The sequence below is a fragment of the Parasteatoda tepidariorum genome, chromosome 1 (genome assembly GCF_982258835.1).
Source record: "Parasteatoda tepidariorum strain Cologne lab strain chromosome 1, Ptep-v5.0, whole genome shotgun sequence".
Lineage (NCBI taxonomy): Eukaryota > Metazoa > Arthropoda > Arachnida > Araneae > Theridiidae > Parasteatoda > Parasteatoda tepidariorum.
In genome coordinates this window covers 14,685,268-14,708,523 of record NC_141755.1, presented here as the reverse complement: position 1 = coordinate 14,708,523, position 23,256 = coordinate 14,685,268, and the positions used below count along the sequence as shown (strand labels likewise).

Here is a 23,256-nt window from a genome sequence, read left to right as displayed (position 1 = left end):
TTCTTTAATAATATTCTAATTTGCTTTAAATATAAAGTTCATAATTTTTTTTATAATTTCTTATATTACTTTAAATAATAATGCAAAATATCGGAATGTAATATCGAATATTATTGAAAGCTTTTTTTTAAATAATAAAAAAAAATTACACTTTCTCAACTGCACACTTGATAAGCATTCAATTGAAAAATTTTAAATGAATGCGTTCTTAAAAAAACGTACATTTATTTATATAAATAATATATTGTCTTCTTACCTAATAAGCATTCTCTAATAAGCATTAATATGTTAAAATAATAACCAATCACAAGATACTTCAAAAGTAAATAGAATATTCCAGTCCTTTTATGCTTTCTACAAATAAACGACTTCATAATTTGAAAATCAGTATTTTTTTTATAAAAAAAATACTCTTTGTATTTCCAGAGAATGATTGATGCGTTTGCTCAAAATTCTTTTCATAAGAAACTTGGTAATAACAATACTAACTCTTAAGGAGAAAATACCAGTCACATGTTTCTTAAAGTATGTTTTTTTGACAATTCCATAAAAACTCACGAAAAAAACTGAAACCATTTTTCTTTTTTTTCCCTCGAAGTTCGAGGATTAAAAAAAAAGAATTTGGCGAAAAAAATGTCTGATAATCCAATCAGCTTCGAATCTTAAAGATATCGCCAAATGGTGACGCCCATCGCGATCTATATCAAACCTTCCACTAACAATGAACGAAGCTTAGTAGGAATAAAGAAGGGATTCAACTGACTAAGATGATGTACAGTACTAGCTTTAGAATAAAAAGCTAATACGAGAAAGGATAAAAAAAAAGAAGTAAAATGGGGAGATGTGCGTTTAAAAAAATCAGGAAAGGAGGGGTTGAATTGCACTTTTCGACTTCTTATTTTTCTGGAGAATCGTATGGAGCCAACCGAGACTATATTTCAGTGAATGAAAAGCGTGCCAAAATAAATAAAAAAAGCTTTAAAGAAAGAAGGAGAACTGGTCGAGTTTTGGGCGTGAAAAATCCTATTGGTAGTGCATTTTTTATGGTAAAATACTTTTCGTTTTGTATTGGGTATGGATCATTTTTTCTGCAACAGTGACCTTAACAGCAGCCGGGAAAAGTCTCGAAATCTTTCCTTGGAAACTTATCGACAGGGAAACAAGAATTACGCCTGCCAAAGAAATGAAATAAAATATTTTATTTCTACCAACTCATGCTCTTTGAAAAGTTTTTTTTTTTTCTGGTTGTGAAAAATTTCCAAATATTTCACTTTTTTTTTCCTTTGCTTTCTAGAAAAATATTAAAACATAACTTCAAAGTAACTGAAAAGGGATTATTTTAAGGAAAGTACTAAAAAAGTTGTTTTTATTACAGTTCACACTAAAATGTATTTATTTTCATTTTTATGTAATTTCTTAATCATGCTATTTTATTGGCAATCATAAAACTCTTTTTAAAATTTAAAAAAAAACGCGATTAAAGTTTACGTAAAATATAAAATAACATCGTGCATAAAATTTATTGAATTCTTCTAGAAATCTGCCTAATGCATTTACGTAGAATTAGTGAAGCCGTTGTTATTAATAAGTGTTGTTTTTAAATAAGCGTTGTCATTATTAAAAAGTCGTTATTATTTCTCATATTTTCTTCACCTCCAACACATTTCGAATTTGAAAACTCAGAACTCGATATAAACCCTAAAAAAAGACTTTTGTAATAAATTGGAACAATTAATAATCAAAGCATTGATTTCTTAGTATTTTGGCGATGTTTGTTAGAATTTACCTTCTTTTCTTGCATTTGTATTTCTAAACGATAGGGATATGTTCTGTGCTCTGTCCATCCAATCAGTTGCACATTCCTTCAGTTATTCTGGATTATCTAAGCTTTTATTTTTCTTAAAAAAATCATTCTTTTTTCCTATAATCGAAACTTCCACTTGCTTTCAAGAAAATAAAGTTTATTCTTATTATTATCTGTTTTCATCATCTTTATTTTAATTTCAACATAATTTGTCTACAATTTTCGGTAATTGAAATCCCCTACTTAGAAAAATGTAATTTCAAACATCCAGGTAATCGCAATATTTACTTTGCTTCTAACTCTATGGGAACACCAAAATGCTCGGTAACTTTTATACCAAAGCGCTTTGGAAATGTTTTTGGTAAAATTAACAATATAATATAATTTTATAATATGCGTTTAAATTTAGTAAATGTGGTAAAATTTGGTAAATTATCATGATATCTTATCAGAATGACATAAAACCTATTTATTCGGTTACGTTTACATTTCAATTTTGTATTTTTTACTAAATGTGTGAAATAAGAACTATAATTTTGAAAACCAGAATTTTCGGTAAACTGTTACCATATGAACGGAAACCTTTACAATTTGATTGGTTTATATATCATATATTTTGTATTTTATTACCAAAACTTTGGATCTTTCCCCCAAAATGTCTAAACCATGCAGTATGGAATTTTACCTGAAATGTCTTTACCATACCAGAAATTTTATATACCAGGTAATTTCGCAAGAATTTTTTGCTCCATACACCTGTACAATCATCAATTGTGACGAATAAGTCTTTTCACCAAAATTTTGCTTTTATTTTAAAATATTCAACCGAAACAATTTATGCTATATAGCACTTGTAGCGTAGAACAATGACAAATTTCTAGGAGATGAATTGCAGAATTAGTATTATTTTTATTTCTAGCTATGACTTTAACTAATAATTGATATCAACGCATAAGCTCTGAAGTAAAGAATGCTCAGGTGAGAGAACACAACTTTTTTTTTCTTTCATTCCATTTCGTTTGCTGAATACAGATTTGTGAGGCTATTCAGTAGAATTTTATTGACAAAAGAAAGTAAAGAAAGTTTTTCAATTAAAAGAAAATATTGATAACTCATTTAGAATTACGCCATTTGAATTGTACTTACATCATTTGCTGATTGAATCTTGAAATAAAAGATGTTATACTTATAGATATACGTTATTTTTAATTATTCAGTATATATCTTTTCTATTAAGAGATGCGTTCCTTTCTCTAACAATATTTTAAATATAGAAATGTTATGTTCTACAATCTCATTTTCTTTTAGAACTTATGAATTCAGATACAGTAAACATTGGCTCAATAACTTTTTTTTCTAAAACTGCTACCTTGTGAGTTTTATATTTAAAATAAAACTCTTTCAATAATGTTTTCAGATAGTAATAAAAATATTTAAAAATATTAATACCTGCATAATAGTTCGGAACATAACTTCTGAAGAATGAGAAATATCCACAATTTTGAACGCAATAATTAATCCATTAGCCTCGCAATTTTGTGCCCCGCAATCCCGTGGTTCAACATTGACTATTTTTCGATATTATGTTGAAACTGAAAATTTCTACTTCTGCAGAAGGGGAGAGACTGCTCCAACGACCAATTTTAATTTCATGAGCAAAAAACAAAATTCTTCAAAAAATTCAGAAATTTTATAGAAAAAATATTATACATTTTAGTTCAGTGCTAAAGCAGAAAAATGGCGTTTCTTCTGAAAAATTAGTACGCAAGATGTTTTTTATAATCCTTAGCTAAGTGAATTTTATAACTTATAAATCTTATATTGCTATACAGACAAGTGAGACGTTGCTTTCTCCTAAGTATCATTTATCGTTTAATCGAAAAAGAAAAAACACGAATCAAAAATGCTAATATTTCAAAAAGTAAGATTATTTTCGAAAAAAATGTACTACTTTTGAAATGCATTTATTATAAAGAGAAATCGTATAACTTAAAAACTTTTATCCTGTCAATTTTTTATCAGAAAATGTACCTGATATGTTCAGAACGGTCAAAATAGCAAAGTAAACAGCGCATATAAGTCATATAAGCAATAGTACTTTTTATGCATGGAAACTCTTTAATAAAAAGCAATACTTCAAAAAATTCAGAAATTTTATGGAAAAATTATTATTCATTTAGTTCAGCGGCTATAGCAGAAAAATGGAGTTTTTCTGAAAAATTAGTACACAAGATGTTTTTTATAATCCTTAGCTAAGTGAATTTTATAACTTATAAATCTTACATTGCTATACAGACAAGTGAGACGTTGCTTTCTCCTAAGTATCATTTATCGTTTAATCGAAAAAGAAAAAACACGAATCAAAAATGCTAATATTTCAAAATGTAAGATTATTTTCGAAAAAAATGTACTACTTTTGAAATGCATTCATTATGAAGAGAAAAAGTATAACTTAAAAACTTTTTATCCTATCACTTTTTTATCAGAAAATGTACCTGATATGTTCAGAACGGTCTAGATGGCAAAGTAAACAGTGCATATAAGTCATATAAACAATAGTACTTTTTAGGCATGGAAACTCTTTGAACTATTCATTATATTGACACGTGTGTAGTTTCATTTGATTTAGCGTAAAAAAATGTATCGGAAACAATGTCTCACTTGCTTAGATAGATATATCAGATAAGTAAATAAGTACAAGTACATATTTGTACTTTTTATACATTTAACTCATATAATTTCTCATGATTGGTTTCATTCGATTCAGCGTGCAAAAATACATCAGTAACAATGCCTCACTTGCATGTTTAGGCGAAATTCAGTCCTCCCCTCAAATCACCCCTATTTTCTTTAAAAAAGAGAGAAAAAGGCCGGGATAGCCTGGTCGGTAGGGCACTGGGTCTATGTCCACGAGTTCGCGGGTTCGATCTCCGCAGGCCAAATACTCCCCGTGTAGTATATGGTGACTGATGCACGTTAAATCTGTCGAGTCGCAAAGTCGGCCATGTTCCCATAACAAATCAATACCTCTGGGGATACTGATGCAGGAGTTTCCTTGTCTTCTGGATTGGATCAAAATTACAAAGCTACGGAGATGAACATTAGTAGTCGTAAGCCCAAACTTGGGCCGGCTGGTCAATGAGGAATAAAATAAAATTAAATTAAATTAAAAAAGGGAGAGGGGGCCGGGATAACCTGGTTGGTAGGGCACTCGGCCCATATCCAAGAGGTCGTGGATTCGATCCCCCCGGGTCAAAGACTCACCGTGTAGTAAATGGTGACTGATGCACGTTAAATCTGTTGAGACACAAAATCCTCCATGTTCCTATAGCAAATCATACCTCTGGGGGCACTGATACAGGAGTTTCTATATCTTCTGGATTGATTCAAAATTATAAGGCTACGGAGTTGAATATATTAGCAGTCATAAGCCCAAAATTGGGTCGGCTGCTCAACGACGGACATAAATGGGAATCAACGGAGCCGTGATGGCTCAGGTGACAGATCGTTTCCCTTCCAGTCAGGTGCCCCGGGTTCAAATCTCAGTGATGGCTGGTCGATACGAATACGCATCCGGCTTGCTCCAACCACAATACTGACTTGAAGTATCCTCAGTGGTATACGGATCATGGGTTAGAGTCCCTTTACCGTCAGGCTAGCCGTGGGAGGTTCTCGCTGCCTTCCTCTCCATGTAACGCAAATGCGGGTTAGTTCCATCAAAAAATCCTCCACGAAGCCAAATTTCTCCCAATACTTGATTCAGGAGTTCCCTTGTCTTCTGAACTGGGTTTAAAATTACAAGGCTGAAAAAGGAGAAGTAGGCAGGGGACAGGATGAGAGTTTTCAGCCATTTTAATTACGACTTAACAAAGCTTTGTCTGAATAAAAAGTATTAATTTTTCCGACGAAAAGTTCATTTTTACAGTAGTCAACCCAAAACTGGGTCGGCTGTTCAACAACGGATATATAAAAAAAAAGGGGAAAGAGAGCCGCGATGGCTCAGGGGATAGAGCGTTCAACTTCCAATGAGGTGAACCGGGTCTGAATCCCAGTGATGGTTGGTCCATATGAATTCCGCATCCGGCTCATACCGATCACAGTGCTGGCGTGAAATATCGGTTATGAAATATCGGTGACGGATCATGGGTTAAAGTCCCCTTGCCTTCAGACAAACCGTGCAATGGCTCTCACGGTTTTCCTCTCGATGTAACGCAAATGCGGGTTGGTTCCATCAAAATGTCCCCTGCAAAGGCAAATTTCTCTCAGTACTTGATTAAGGAGTTCTTCTGGTTCGGGTTCAAAATTACAAGGCTACGGAGTTGAAAATTAGCAGCCGTAAACACAAAAAATTGAGACGGGTGTTGAACAACGGTTACTTAAAAAAAAAATTTAAAAAGTGGGAGAAGTAGGCAGGGGACAGGATGGGAGTTTTCAGTTATTTTTATTACGACATAGCAAAGCTTTATCTGAGAAAAAAAATGCTGAAGTATTAATTTTTCCGACAAAAAGTTCATTTTTACAGGACTATTTGGTGATTAATATATTTTTTGAGCCAATTCTATAAAAAAAAAATTTAAAAATTTAAAAAGTAAGGAAAACCTGACAACCTGGTTGATTTTCCGTCTGTTTTGCAGGCGGAAAAAGGTAGAGAAGAATTTATTTTTTTTTCTGAGACTGACATAAGAAGACAGAATTTGTCTTTAACTTCAGAATTTGGAAACAGTTTCCGTTTCTATGTTTCTCGACGTTGCTACGAATTTCACACTTAAGATAGATTACGAAAAATGCCGGTGCAGGAAATACCGCGCAAATACCCTTTACCTGAGAAACATTAGTAAAATTCAAACGGGAAAATATATATCAGACAATGATCCTTAGAAGCAAAAAACAGCAGTGAAGGAAATACCAAGCAAATGTAAAAAAAACAATGCACGGCATATTCATACTGCGTTATAATACTTATTGCTGCTATAAACAAGGTAAGTAAGTGAGATTTAAAAGAAACTTATTCACATTGCCCTATATTTTTTACACTAATATTTTTTAGGGTTAAGAATCATTGTCCGGTATTCCAACTATAATTTTTTTTATTTATCCACTGTGTGAAACACAATCCAAATGGAGTCTATACTTAAAAATCAAATATACATTGCGTAAAATATTGCATAAAAATCAAATATCAAATGCCTATCTTAATAAATAATCCACGTAACAATCACATACAGTATTTAACATTTGCTACCTGAGTTTAAATGTCTAAATTATAAGCAAACATTATGCATACAAATGAGAAAAAATACGTTTTTAAATTATTTTAAATGCATTACTCTTTTCAAAACGTCTTTCTAACATATTTCAATTTTTTTTTCTTTTTCCTATCCTTCAAATCTGAAAAAAAAAATGCTAAAATACTTTTCGAATACATTTTCAAACTAAATCTTTCTTTTATCGGGTGCATATTTTTTTAAGTTTAACTTATTTCCATTGGTGAAAAATGAGGAAATTATTTAAATCGTATCTGTAAAGAAAATATGTATAGACAGGGACTGCATATACGGAATAAAAATTTTATTAATTGTTTTTGAAGAACAGGCAAATACAATGAAAAATGATATCAGTATGCTTGATTTTCCATTTTAAACTGCATAACATGAATAGTTAATTACATGTTACACTTTTGATCATTTATAATAGGCGATTATTCGCTCAAATGTAATATTCATGATTTTACTTGCAAAAAATGAAACACTACTAAAACCTAAGGCTATTAATTTAATTACATAATTCTCTCAAAATACTTTTAATAATGGAAAAACGATTTAAAGAAAGTTTCTAATGCGATTAATTTAAGAAAGGCTAAAAAAAATATATAAATATATAATTCGTTTAAGATTTTTGTTCTTGATGCTTTTATTATTCCGTTCCTCTATTTTTATATCTTTTCTTTTTATCTTTTAATGAATTTTTCTTACTGGGTTTTAAAACCATTTCTGGTGCTCTGCGTAATACAATTCAACATTTAAAAAATTACTGGTTTCGAATCAAATTTTAACTGAATTTTAACATTTATTCATGGTGAATGCAATACATAATTCATAGAAAATATCATTGAACTGATGTACTGAGAAAAAATGTCTGATGAAATTACCGTATTAGTATAGCAATGATATTTCTGGTAAAACGAAAAACCCTAATTCTGGTAACGAAACCAAAATATACAGTATTTAAAGCATTCGTTCTGTCGGTTATGAGACTGTCAGATTTGCCCTTTCAGCTATAATATATGCACAACAGGAAGAAACAAAGTAGCTTCATTAGATGGTTTTGGTTGATTCGATGAAATTCTGGTTGTTTATGTGAAAGCAGTTAATAAACAGTTTTTCTCACAGTTAATACCACAACAATTCACAGTCGAATACAATAGTCATTTGACTGTTTTGTTTGAATATGGTAAAATAACAATTAAATACATTGTTATTTAACCATTTTCTCCGAGAAATTTCTATCAACGTGTTAGAATATGAAGGCTTACAGATTTTGACAAAGCTTTTTACATTAATATCAGAAATATTATTTCCCTTAGGATTAAAGAAAAACTCATAATTTTACGATTTTTTTAAATTATTTAAACATTTGATATTTTACCATATTCAAACATGTTTTGTTTGAATATGGTAAAATAAGAATTAAATAAATTGTTATTTAACCATTTTCTCCGAGAAATTTCCATCAGCGTGTTAGAATATGAAGGCTAATCTGAACATTACAGATTTTGACAAAGCTTTTTACATTAATATCAGAAATATTATTTCCCTTAGGATTAAAGAAAAACTCATAATTTTACGATTTTTTTTAATTATTTAAACATTTGATATTTTACCATATTCAAACATGTTTTGTTTGAATATGGTAAAATAAGAATTAAATAAATTGTTATTTAACCATTATTTTCTCCGAGAAATTTCCATCAGTGTAGTAGAATATGAAGGCTAATCTGAACTTAACAGATTTTGACGAAGCTTTTTACATTAATATCAGAAATATTATTTCTCTTAGGATTAAAGAAAAACTCATAATTTTAAGATTTTTTATAATTATTTAAACATTTAAAGTATTTTTAATTAATAATCAATTATAGTTTCTCTTTTCACTAATGATTCAAAAGACGCGTTTGACTCTCAAACTTTGAAAATCAATATATTTCCCAAAATATCTGAATACTCCACATTTTCTTTTCTTGGATGATTTTTACTTGATACGTGTCCGATAAACTCTGGGGTGAAATCGTTGAAATCAATGTATGCAGACAAGCAATAGCGATAAAAAAAAACTGAAAAAACTGCGTTGACGCCTTTTGGAGTTTTATAGACAATCCTCGGTCTGCTTTAACGACTGTCATTGCTTTTAAAGTAGCGTATACGTGCAGTTAAGCGAAGGACGTTAATTTCAAGCTGCAGATAATAACTTTCTAAAACAGCCGTCGAGTTCAAACAAGAGAATTGAATGAAATCACCTAAAGAATAATAAGAAATAAAAGAAAAAGTTAACAAAAAAAAAGTCCGAAATCGATTTCACATTTTGCTCGCTTTAGTGAAGTTTGGCATTTTGTTTTTGTTACGGCTTGTTTTTTTTCCGCTTGTGTTTTCTTTCTTTAAGAGTAAAGGGATGTTTTGCTTTTTGTTTGTGTTTGTTTTTCTTACTGGAAAAAAAAGACAAGCAGAAAAAATAAATTGTGTCCCCTAGCTCCTGCCCCGTAAATAAAAAAAGGTAGAAGGGATGTCTTTTAAGTTTTAAGATAAAATAAACATTGAAAATTTATTTACGGCAAATTAGGACAAGCAGCAAACAAGAGATATAACGCCATTTTATTGATCAAATAAAGTAAAGAGGTAACAAGTTTTAAAATGTTTTTTTAACGTCTTTGGTTATAAAATAATCTTTCGCTAATTTACAAAAAAAAAACTTTGAAAGGAATTTATTCAGAATCAACCACACTGAGGAAAAACGTATGGTCAAAATTGCCAGAATATGGTTAAATTTACAGTGTTTCTGGCTCTATGTGAACACCAAAAAGCTCGGTAATTCTACCGCATTTGATAATGGTTAATTTTGGTTAAATTAACCATAAAACATAGTGTCGTACAACAAAGCATAGTACATGTGTGATAAAATTTAGTAAATGTTGCAAAATTTGGTAATTTTATCATGATTCCTAAGTGCATGGCATAAAATCCATTTATTCGGTTACGTTTACTCCTCAGTTTTGTATTATAATTTGTGTAAAATAATTAAGCGGTACAATTTTTAACTGTTATTAAATAATAATCTGTTAAATTAATGAGCATGAATAATACAAATTTTACCATTAATGACTTGATATAAAATGATGAAATAATTGCAAACTATTGACAATTGAAACAATTAAAAGCCAAATAAATAAATCATTCAAAAAAAACTTTATTCTTAACTAGAAATAATCCATCTGTAAATTCCACTATTTATATTTGACACCAACATCTTAAAAGCTCATGAAATGAAAGTTTCTCGAATTTGAAATATGAAAGGGATAGATTACACAAATTAACTTCTATGCAACCCAACATCCTGTTTTCCACTAAATGCTTGGTTTTCTTAGATTAAGATTATTTCAATGAATATAAAAGACGCACTGTGAACCAGAAAGTGTTAAATAGGATTTAAACGTAATGAGAATAACATAGGTTTTGATTCCTTGAAAATTTGATTAAGCACTTTCTTGAAATATTAAGATAGGGGAGAGTCGGTTTAGCCCCGCCCACTTAAGGAGTAGGGGAGAGTGGGGTCAATTGTATCAGGGTACGATTGTAACAGAGCAAAAATTTCGAGTGTCGGGTTCTAGATTTGGTTCCTAGGTAGCGCACAAGGTGTATTTAATAAATCTACATGTACACCCCTGATGGCAACCATTTTTATGTACTTTTGAAAGAGTTACATCACAAAAGATATTTTCACGCCACGCAAGTACTTTTTTTGGTATTAGAATATTATATTGTAACTAAGTAATTTTGTTTAAACAAATAAAAATTAGTAACCGAATATGTAAGTGGACACTTTAATTAACATTTCAATAAAAAAAAAGATTAGTTTTGCTAATTAACTAGCATTGTTTTTAACAAATGAAGCTGAAATGGCGTCTTGGGGACGATTGTAACAATAAGTAAAGGGACGATTGTAACAGCTGAAAATAAATAATCTTATGTTTACAAACCATTACTTAACTCTTTAAGAACCACCAATAGTTTCCTATATCATTTATATTATGTTGCATGTGCATTATTTTATTTGTCACCTTTCACAGCATAAATTAAAATTTTTAACCCCTTAAAGTTAAAAGTTTAACCCTTTAGGTTTCTGCTCATTATTATTTTTACTCCTAAAATATCACTACTATTTTGATCAATAAAAAAATATATCACAACTATGATAATATGTATAATTAACTATGTTTTAGTTGAATTTATGAACTGTTACAATTGACCCCGTAAGTGGGGACAATTGTAACAACTGCACGACTGTCAAAAATTGTTAATAACTAATATAATAATATTTAAAATCAGGTATTTATTTTTTTTTTCTAGTAGAGGATAGTCTACTTTACTCGTCTGTCAATTAATACTAATAATATATTGGATTTTTTGTTAGTTAAAAATAGTTAAGTAAAAAATGTTACAATTGACCCCACTCTCCCCTATTGCTTATATTTCTGTATAATATTGAATAATAATCAATATTTTTGTATGTTTCCATTATTTTATCATCTAATTAAATAATGCAAAAAGAATGAACCAAAAAAAAGAATAGTTTAACTTAAAAAGATACAAATTAAAAGAAACATGTTTTTCAGCTCTTTTCAAAATGTGTTTGGTAGCCCCCGCCCAGTTGCAAAAATTATGTTTTTTGACTGTTTTTTCAGATGTAAATGAAAATGACCAATGTATTGATAATAGATAAACCTCATTTATCATTTTTATCACAAATACTTGAGTATTACTTGAGTATATCAAATACTTGAGTATATCACAAATATTTTATCATAAATACTTAAAACTCTGAAAATAATCCTTTTTTAATATAAAATATAATGTCCGATGGCCCATTGACTTGAAAAAATATTCTATACATATGAAATTGACAGTGGGCGGGGGTACCCGACACTCCCCTACAAGATTATAATTTTTTAAAATAGGTATTTAATGATGAAACGATGCGATGATACGATTTGTTATACATGAAACTTACTCTAAGAACAGATATCAAGTACTTTTTGTTATTCATTGTTACATATTCATAGATATAAACTGAAACAAGTATTTTATATATTTAATGTAATTTTGTTAATTTTTAAAAAATGTTTTATTTTACATTACATTGAGAAAAAATGTATGATCAAAACTACCAAAAAACGGCAAATTTTTACCGAAGTGCTTCGGTAATGATTTTGGTAGAAAGAACAATAAATAATGGTTTTATACTATGTGATAAAATTTGGTAAATGTGGTATAAACTTTGGTAATTTTGTCATGATACCTTTGAGCATGGCATAAAAATCATATATTCGGTTAAATTTGCTTTTCAATTTTGTATTTTTTGCTAAAGGGATGGTAATAAGACCTATAATTTTGAAAACCACAATTTCTATTAAACCTTTACCATATGAACAGAAACATTATCCTCTGAATGATTTGATACCATATATTTTAATTTCATTAATCATAATTATGGCTTTTTCCTTATCAGAAATGTTATTGACATACAGAACTATAATTTTACCAAGAAAAGGTTTTACCTTGTATTAAACTTGTTTAAAATACTAATAATAATTGAACATAAACTTTTGTTAAGTTCACATGTAAAATACTTGTTGTTATACATATTGATATCTTGCAATACATTATGAATTGAAGATTATATATTAAAACGAGCATTATACATAGTTAACGTTATTTTGTATATTTTTTTAAAAAAAATGCTTAACTTTATATTATTAAGCCTGTTAAAAATACTCTTAATGGTCTCAAATTATATTTTATTGAATACTTTTTCCTTTTCCATAAATTATTACATATATTGAATTACAGAAAATTCATTTAGTACGTTACTTAATTACGATAAATATGTAAGATAGACCTGGACAAAACCAGGTAAGTGAATAAAATCGGGAAGCGGTTTTCTAGTCCACCGGCCTCTAGCAACCCATTCTAGTTTTTGGTATTTTGGAAAATAAGGGAAAAATTTAATCATGAATTTTTTTTAATTCTAGTGACATATTTTAAAAGAAATAAAAGTTTGCATTGTAATTGAGACAAACTAAAACCAAGAGGTAAATTTCCGACAGAGCTAGTCGTTAAAGGTTTCCGAATTGTAAATTAGCAACCGAGACTCGGCATATTTGACTTGACTACTGCTACAACTGGAATTTGTCAGAAATCGCAATTTGCTCAGAATTTGCAAGAAAATTTTTGCAAACAGACACCTTGCTATTTAGAGGGGAATGAAAAACAGAGTAAGCTATTTCTTAGTCGACGCCAGCGTTTTCCAAAATTTGGTTAGAAAAGTTATGATTTAAGAAGTTTTAATTCTCTGAATATTTTTCAGTTGAGTTCGATCTAATTAAGCCTTTTTCAGCTATTTTTTACCAGGATTTAAAAAAATGCTAATCCTTTTTCTTAAAAAAATGGCGCGGTCCTATAGCACCAGGACGTGTTCAAAGATGGCCTAAGTAGCCTAAGGCCTAAGTATGGCCTGGCCTAAGTATGGCCTGGCCTAAGTATGGCCTGGTAGCTATATTCCATAGTACTCTAAGACGAAATTTCTGGTTTATAGGAAACAGTATTTCAACTGTAAGTGACAGAAACAAACACCCAGTAGTATTTCTATGGTAATCAAAGTTTTACCTAGCAATTATGTTCCTAAATCTGATAAACTTACTACAATAAAGTCAAAATATATTCCCTATGTTACTTGATTTTTATACCCTTGTATGCATTTTAGTGCAGGAAGGTTGTTACAACAAATAAATTTTTTCCCTTATTTCACACATATAGAATAAGAATAAATTTTTTAATCAAATAATTATAATAATTATGCAGTATTATAATTATAATGTAGTAATTTGTTATAATTATTAATAATTATAATATTTATTAATTTTGGAGATAAATAACTATGTTATTGTGCAAAAAGGAAAAGAAGCAGATTTTTTTTCACAAAGGAAAAGAAAACAGATTTTTTTGCTGAGTTTCTTAAAAAAATCCTTAAGGATCCAGTTTTGCCAGATTTTCCTTGATTTCAAAGAAACACCTTTCCTTGATTGTAAAGAAATTTTTTAATATAAATATAAAGTAAATTTAAATAAATATAAAATATAATTTTAATAAACTTAAAAATTATAATTAAAATGATGTTTCATCCTAAGTAACACTTCAAACTAATACTAGAAAAGTTCTATTCTAATTATCAAAAACATTTGATTTTGGTTGATGTATTTTTCGGTATATTAATTCTTTAAACACGAATGAATATCATTAGATAAAATGCTTTTAAAAGGTAAGAAAAAACAGAGGTATAAAAAGGAAATAGGATAAAGTCTTAATCATTAGTTTAATACTCAATTAGCAAAGTTACATAAAAATATTATTTCATTTTTTGGAAACATGAGCTGCAGAAAATTTTTATCTTCCCTAAGAGGAATAAAAAAATATTGAATGAATTATTCAATATAAAATAAGGTGAATTTATTAAATTAGAACTTTGCTCAAAAAGTAATAGGAAAATAAGTTATATAAATATTTTTTAAGTTTAAATTTTAAATTTCATTGAAAGACAACTTTTTTCAACTAAGTCAATAAGCTTATCAAAGTTATTTTTGTTTTAGACAAATATCATCATTTTAAGTGTATTCAGTTAAATTTTTCCAAATTTTTTTTATCGAAACAACAACTCTTTCAACGTTTAATTTTTTTTCTTTTACAAGAAGTAAAGAAAAACTAAAATTGAAACCATTGTTTATACAAATTAAGTAAATAATACTTTCATTTGAAAATAATTTCTTTGAAAAAATAATATTTTAGTATGATAAAAAATGAAGAATCTTGATTTGATTTTATATGCAAAGCTTTGAACTAAAAAAAAGCATCTTGAAATTAGTTTCCTTTATTTAATGTAAAACTTAAACACGCATCGAAATTAAATTTGATGTTTATTTCAAATTTATTAAAAAAAACGCAATTAAATTAGACTGTTTGCATCTGAACCATACTTTTGTTTGATAACATGATAATAAACTATTTATATTGGGTTCTAGCAACTAAATTTATAGATAACTTTTAACTTGACTCATAATAAACATTTAAATGAAACTATATCTCAAGCAATTAGTTGTAAATAATTTAACAACTATATACTGCCCAAATAATAACTATGGCTTAAGAAAAACATATTATTCTAGAGAAAAAATTAATTATACCAGTCAAATGTGTTATTTCTGTCAAAAAAGAGAAGAAAGAGTTTGGATGCACCGATTAAAACTTTTTCTTCATTCTAAAAAGGAAGTCCATTAATTAACTTGTACTTTAACAACATCAAATAATGGAGGAATTATCGTTTACTAAATTAGGTGAAAGGCGAAAATTTTAGCGCCAAGTAAGAATTGATTGCCAATTTGGGCATGTAAGCATAGTCGTTAATAAGTAACTCTCAGTGGATAAAAAATAATTTGATTTAAGCGTCATTAACTTATCTAAAATTATTAAAAGCTGATATCATTTTAGCTATTTATTCTGCTCAAAAGGCTTTTTTGTGGTAAAAAGCGTTCTCTATAATAAACTAATTTTGCTTTCTTTTATCGCAGACAAAATTACAAAAGTAAAATTTGTTTCATTTATAGTCACGTTTTCCATACCTTAGATAATTTTTAATTTAAATCATTTTAAGATGAAAAATAACTTATGGTTGCTGCTGCTGCAATATTTTAATCACATTATATTTTTAATTTTTGTATTGAAGAAACATGATCAAAAATATGGTCATAAATTTCAATTTTACTTTCAAAGACTTAAATGTGATAAGAGTAGGTTGGAAAAAAGAGTTCTAAAAACTTTAAATATCCAGGAATGTTTCATTCACTCTTAAAAATAAAATTCATATTTTTGACCATGCACCGATTAAACCTTTGTATTATGATATTTTTGATAATAATTTCGTAGCGAAACATGACACTGCTACGTGCTGTCCGCAAGAAACATTAATAATGTATCAGGCAATAGCGCTCTACGTAGCGGACAGTATCAAGTTTAATAATATTAGAACCGGTATATATAACTCGCAAACCAACAGCTATGAATCAATGATCTAAACCAGTGTTTCCCAAAGTGTGGTAAGCGTACCCCCAGGGGTACGAGAACAGTTTAGTGGGGTAACGCAGTGGGTTATGTCTTGCAACAAACGAAAATAACAAAAAAGAATTTTAAAAACAAAACTAGCCATTAAAATTTACAATTAGGCATTTTTCTATTGGCTATTTTTTGCTGAGTTAACAGTTAATAATTAGTGATGTCAACAACCAGTTGTGATTTTTAACTTTTGTGCAATTTTCTTATAGTGAAAAATACATTCATTTTTTCAGTGGTACACAGCGTTACAAAAAATTTAGAAAGGGTACACAAAAGTCATAAGTTTGGGAAACACTGATCTAAACAAATAATTGAAGAGATTTCAGAGTAAACGTTCTAAAAACATGTTTTGCTTCAGAAGTAATATAGGACTGCATTGAAGTAATTCCGGGTTGAATTAAAGTAATCCAGGTTCGAATTAAAGTAATACGGGATGAATTAAAGTAATTCAGTTTTGAATTAAAATAATATAGGATAGAATTTAAGTAATACAGGGTATAATTAAAGTAATACAAGATTGAATTAAACATACTATGTTCGTTTATCACATTCTGTATTGTTCTATACTGTCAACGTCTCTATAATGTTATGCAAATCAGTTTTTAAAGCTTGCAGTCTTATCGGCATCGGTTGATTCCTTATTATGTTTTTGCCGTAACTCAATCAGTTGGAAATCACATGACGTAAAATCTGGAATGGTAAATTTATCATAGGAATGTCTAAAACATTGTTTATCTGCCAAAGATAGCGAAAAAAATCTGTAAGAATTAAAAGAACGAATTTGCAATTAATAATAAATCATGTAATAAATTGATCACATTACAAACATTTGCGAGAATCTTTTATTACACGACAAAATTACTAAAATACAATTTTTTTATAGATCTTTAATCCCATATATCGTAATATATGAAATTTTTAAAATTTAACCATTTCTCTGTGCTAACTGCTTTGGTGTAACACAGTATAAATTTTTTTAAACTCATTTGAGTTTTAAAAGGATTGTTTAAAAAAAATAAAATCTAAGAATAAACACAATTATAAACATAAAAAGAAGATGCCAGTTGATGGGATGAACCAAATAGCTTATTGGACAGCTGATCATTGCTATATTCGTTAACGACGTCTCAAATAAACTCCGCATTCAAAATCCTCTGCGTAGGAGTGAAATGACGAAATTATAAACATCGATCGTCACATCGATTTAAGTGTCTAGAAAATATATATAACAGTTGTTTGGTACTTTATTATGGCATAAAACTATTAAATGCATCAAAATTTAAAAATCCTATTTTCTCTTTATTAAACAATTAATAATAATTCCTTAAACAATGCAAAAAAATGATTTTTTGCTGCGTATAACTGCATATTTTTTTAATATTTATTAACTACTAGTGGCCTGCGCCCCCTGCTCGCTAACGCTCGCCAACCCCCGAAAATTGCTACGCAATCTTATATGGTTTGTTTCGCGTACCAAGATCGCTTCGTTCGCTACTAACTTAGGTACATTGCAAATGCACACAATTCTAAGAATTCAAAACAATCATTCAAATCCATATAAAAAAATTACATCTTTTTAGTAAATACTAAGTCATTAAAATAAATTTGAATTCAAATAAATGTCATGTAATTCGTTAAACCTATTAGAAATGTGCTATAGTATAATTCGTGATGTAAATCAAAAATCGTCAAATAAATTCGTAATGTATAAATTCGTGAAAAAAAAGCGCTTTCGACAAAATACTAAAATAGAGATCTATCGACAAAGACTACTCACTTCTGCCTAGCTTAATAGTATGAGATTGCCGCAGCTGATGCTCTCTGGTTATTTCAGTTTCCGTTTTTAAAAGCGCTATATGTTGAGTCACCTCAGATAGATTTGGCATGTGACATTTTTAGCGGCAATCATGGGTCGATTCGCCGTGTAACAGAAATAGTAGCGTAAGCAAAACAAAGCAAACGTTGCCACCGGCGGAAAAGAAATACAGCCAAAATTTGGGAACCACGTAAGAGAATTATATATATTAGATATTTAGATCTATTGGTAAACAGAAGTGATTTTTCTAAGTAATCATTTTTTTAAATAACATTTATGTTGTTATAACGTTATATTGTTGAAACAAATTTGATGAGTTCACATCCTTAATTTAATATTTTCACTTACCAAACGGTAGGATATATTAAATACTTTTTTTTTTGCCTGCATCTCATTGTGCATGAAGCTGATCCTTAAGTTCTAAATCATTTGACAGATCTCTTTAACTGTAATTTATAACAGTATATTAATGTTATTTGCTCAAAAATAATAATTGTTAGACCACCTTTCTAAATAACTTTATCTTAAAATGTAAGGTAGATTTACATTATAATACTAATAAAAAAACAGCAATTCTCTTAGTTTTAAATTCTTGAATTAAAAGCGTAATAATAGCAGTACAGGAAAATAACTTTAAGTTAGGGATTCAAAAATATTTATAGAAAAGCATGACTTTTATTAATTTTATGCTGACTACAACCAAAACAATAAGGAGACGAATGAGGAAGAACTGGATCACACCACGTGATTTTCTGGCCAATAAAAATGCACCGACAACAATGGAAAACTGCGACACCATCATTAGAATTTTATATATAGTAAGAAACACTGTAAAAAATACCAGTTGTTTCTTAACTGTTAACTTCTTTTAACGCTTAACGAAATTTAACGTCATTTAGTTTGAAGTCATTTTGTTCAGAAAACGGTTTTTTCCTGTTTTTCATCCTAATTACAAACCGATAAAAACCGCAAAATGAAATTCCAGTTTTGGCCATGCAGTTTTGCGTCACGTAATGTAACTTTACCCTTGCCCGAATCATTTTACGACTATTTTCCGTACTTGCTCTTACTTTTTAGCAATTACTTGGTTTGACCATTTGACCATCGTATAAATGAAACTGTGATTTTAAATTATTGTCGAATCAATACAATAATTGAAGCGAAATTCTCACTGTCACACTTTCTTCATAATAAAATATTTGATCAGCAGTGGTTTAGGGGACAGAGTGCATACCCAGGTTCGAATCCCAGCGATGACTGGTCAATATGAGTTCTGCCGACATAAAATAATCACATCTGGTGGTAATACAGATTTACTTCGTAATTTTCGTAATTGAAATCTTATTCCCATCAGGCTTACTTTTGGAGTAAAAACATGTTTTGTAACGATAAAGAAAAAAGAAAGAAAGTCTGATTTCGGATTTCCTTCAAAAAATTTAACGGTTTTGCACAAACAACAGTAAATTTTAAGAGATTTTTGTCTACAGTACATTTATGCTTTTTTTACTGGGAAATTAACTTTTTAGCTAACGGACTTAACGGAAATTCTTAAGTATGTTTAAATAAATTTTTGAAAAAACCATATTGTGTTAAAATTGTTTTTCATCTCTTAAATTAACCTTGAAATAAAAGTTGTCATTTTTATTACATCTAGAATTAATTACAAATGTGTCGGATAATAAAAATCATACCAAAATACATTATTTGTGCCATGATTTGTCGTTAAATTTAAACAAATTCTTATACTACACAAAATACGTTTTTTTTTTTTTGGAAAGAACTTAGAATATTTTAAAAATGTACCCTAAGACTTATATAATTTAAAATTAATTTTTATTGAAGTGATATTGAAACATGTTTGATATATTTTGATTTTTCCCAATTAGTCTGAAATATCACAAAAGAGAAACAGTTCCAACAAACAATAACAATTCGGCTGTTAATTTTAATATTTTAAGTAATTTTGGGAGACCGTCAATTTAAAGACTCTAAAAGGAGAATGTCAAATTCGAAGTAACATAATGAATGCGATGATAAAAACAATAAAAAATATCCCATAATGACCATCATTTATATCTTTAAAACATTATATTTTTAAAATATTTATAAGAAAATTGTGCCAAAAAATCTACACATTAGAGGTTGTAAATTAATATTTAAGCAAAAAATTCTAGACCTAACAAATCACTGCTGAATAAAATAGGACTGAAAGCATCAAAACCTATTTGACTGCTCAAAAAGGAAATAAACGACGGTTATTTAAATATCCTCTAAATTTTATTTAAAAAACAATTTTTTCTTCATATATTTCAACCACACTTTCTTCATTGGTGTCTCCGTGGAATCAATAGCGTTTTTATTTTTCTTCATCTTAAAAAAGGATTCCGAAAATATATATATTTAAAACTATAATTTCAGAATACCATGTTGTATACTCCTTAACTAATTCTGAGGAAAGTTCTTCTAATCGAGATAAGATCTCATCGTGATTTTGTCACATGAGCTCACCTAGTCTTTCTTCTTAAATGGTTTCATTTGATCTTCGCTTTAATTCTATGTGCTCAATCTTCTTAACATAATCTTTGAAATGTTTAAAAGACATTTAAAAAGTAAATTTTTTGATTGTGATTGCAGAAAATAGGACAATTCTTCATCAAAGTATTCGAAAGTATGTCGATTACATTCTAAGTATGTCGACATAGATAAAGGTGTAATAAAACGATCAACTCTTTATCTATTTCGTTTAATTTGTATGTGATTAAAAATTTGGTTTTAATTATAGTTGTGAATAATTAATTTCAAATTCGTTCAAAGAATATTCTTTTCTTTATTATTTAAAAATATTTAAATTCGTTTGTGACATTTTTACTCTATCTACTCTACTTTCAATAATATCGTTTTTTATCTAAAATGTTTTCTTTTTCGGTTCTTTTAAATTTGTTTTATATTATGTTTGCTGCCCATGAGCTATTAAAAAAATAAGTTGCGAAAAAAATATATTAAAAGTACTATAAAGTATGGAATAAATGGTTATCTGCAGGTTTTTTAAACTACACATACACTGAAGAGCCAAAAAAACTGGTATAGCTGCCTAATAACGTGTAGGGTCCCTGCGAGCACGCAGAAGTGCCGCAACACGACGTGGCATGGATTCGATCAATGTGTGAAGTAGTGCTGGAGATAATTGTCACCATGAAACCTTCAGGGCTGTCCATAAACCAGTGGGAGTAAGAGGGGGTGGGGATATCTTCTGAACATCACGTTGCAAGGCATCCCAAATATGTTTAATAATGTTCATGTCTGGGGATTTTGGTGGCCAGCGGAAGTGTCTAAAATCAGAAGAGTGCTCTTGGATCCTCTCCCAGACATGAACATCATTGAACATATTTGGGATGCCTTGCAACGTGATGTTCAGAAGATATCCCCATCCCCTCTTTCTCCCACTGGTTTATGGACAGCCCTGCAGGATTCACTGTATCAATTATATCCAGCACTACTTCACACATTGATCGAATCCATGCCACGTCGTGTTGCGGCACTTCTGCGTGCTCGCAGGGGCCCTACACGATATTAGGCAGGTATACCAGTTTTTTTGGCTCTTCAGTGTAGTTCAACTTATGATGTTAAAAGTAATTTGCTACTTTCTTTCTTGGAAATCATTAATTATTCCACTCACATTCTAAACAATAATAAAAAATACTTTACTGATTTTCTTAAATTATTACGCTATCAATTTTATTCTATTCTATAATTTGTATTTATAAGCTAACGAAAATAGTGATGAAATAACTGCTTTAGCAATCAGATATGTCGCCCTCATGATTTTACTGCTTCATGGCTCTTCATTTCCATTAAGTAATATTTTATAAAATAGAAGTTAGGTAAATAAAAGTAAGTACATTTTGTTAAAATGAAGTTACTGAATTAACTTTAACACATAATATTGAACAAATTTCCCAAGAAATTTTCAAAGTTTCAAGGCATTGGCTTCACACTAAGCTTCATTTCAAAAGCATAGCCTAATAAAAGCATGAATTTATGGAACAAAAATTAAAGTCGATGAATCTAATAGATTTCAATAGTTGTTAAATCTTCAATTTTGTTAAGTAGACTTAAAAAGTAATCCGATAGACTTAAAAATAACTAATAGATTTAAAAAATAATCTGACTAAAATAAATAATTATATTTTTTTTTTCGAATTTTTAACGGAAATACCAATGACGAAAAATATACAAATCCTACATACATACATATTTGACTTCGGAAAGATCTTATGGAGAAAAAAAAGAATAGTTAAAAATAAATTAAAGATAAATAAATAAATAAAAAATTTGAATTTCGAAAATAAAAAACTAAATTGAAATTTATATTCTTTATGCAAATAAGCTTCTAATCAATGACGCCTTTTTTTTTCTTTTTTTTGTACTTTACTTAGTTTTTTAAAAGTAAGTATGTCAGTGTTGCCAAATTTAGGTTGATAAAAACTCTCAATTTCGGGGCTTTATAAATCAAAACTATATTGTACATAGATAAGACTTGGATAATCTATAGCACTTTGCAAATTTTTATGTATTTCTTTGTGATTAGTAATCTCTTTATTTATTTTTATTTTTTTAACAGAGGGAAAAACAAAAATAAGCTTTAAATTCCTGACTTCGTTTCCGATTTAATTCTAATTTGTCTTTTTCTCTTTTCTTTACAGTATTCGTGACAGTGATTTTGCTCTACAGTTCTAATAGAGTTGTTGGTAAGTAAGAAAATTTAATATTTTAAAAGGTAATATTTTAATTATAATTTATATCATAATATATATTTGTGTGTAATACATGTATTCACCATTCTTAGAAGTACTAAAATTTAATGATTATATTTTGGCTAAAATTATAATTAGAGTGAGAATGTAAATTAAGTAATAAAAATATTAAATAACTTAATATTAACAAAAATATTTAATTTTTAAAATAAATTTTGGGTGAACTAGTTTTTGAATTGTTTATTGAATATTTTAGATTTGTTGAAATCGTTCCCGAGATACAGCGAAACCTTAAAACTTGAAAATACAGTTAAAAAAACCTAAAACATCTATTTCTTGATTTAAAATTCGATTCTCGATTGATTTTAATATTGATGGATTAAGATTACATCTCAGCACGTGAAAATTAATTCATTAGATGAAAAGTTATTAAGGTGTTCCGTACTTTTTATT

At 28.8% G+C, this 23,256-nt stretch overlaps 1 protein-coding gene across 2 annotated transcripts in view; it reads left to right on the top strand.

Moving 5' to 3' along the window:
* Positions 1-23,256, top strand: part of LOC107456457 (neuropilin and tolloid-like protein 1) — a 324,895-nt gene that overhangs the window by 148,781 nt on the left and 152,858 nt on the right. For both annotated transcript variants that reach the window (XM_043042842.3, XM_071180165.2), the window contains exon 4: positions 22,753-22,797. In XM_043042842.3, coding sequence (XP_042898776.2) covers positions 22,753-22,797 — 45 coding nt within the window. The remainder of the gene's footprint in view (positions 1-22,752; positions 22,798-23,256) is intronic.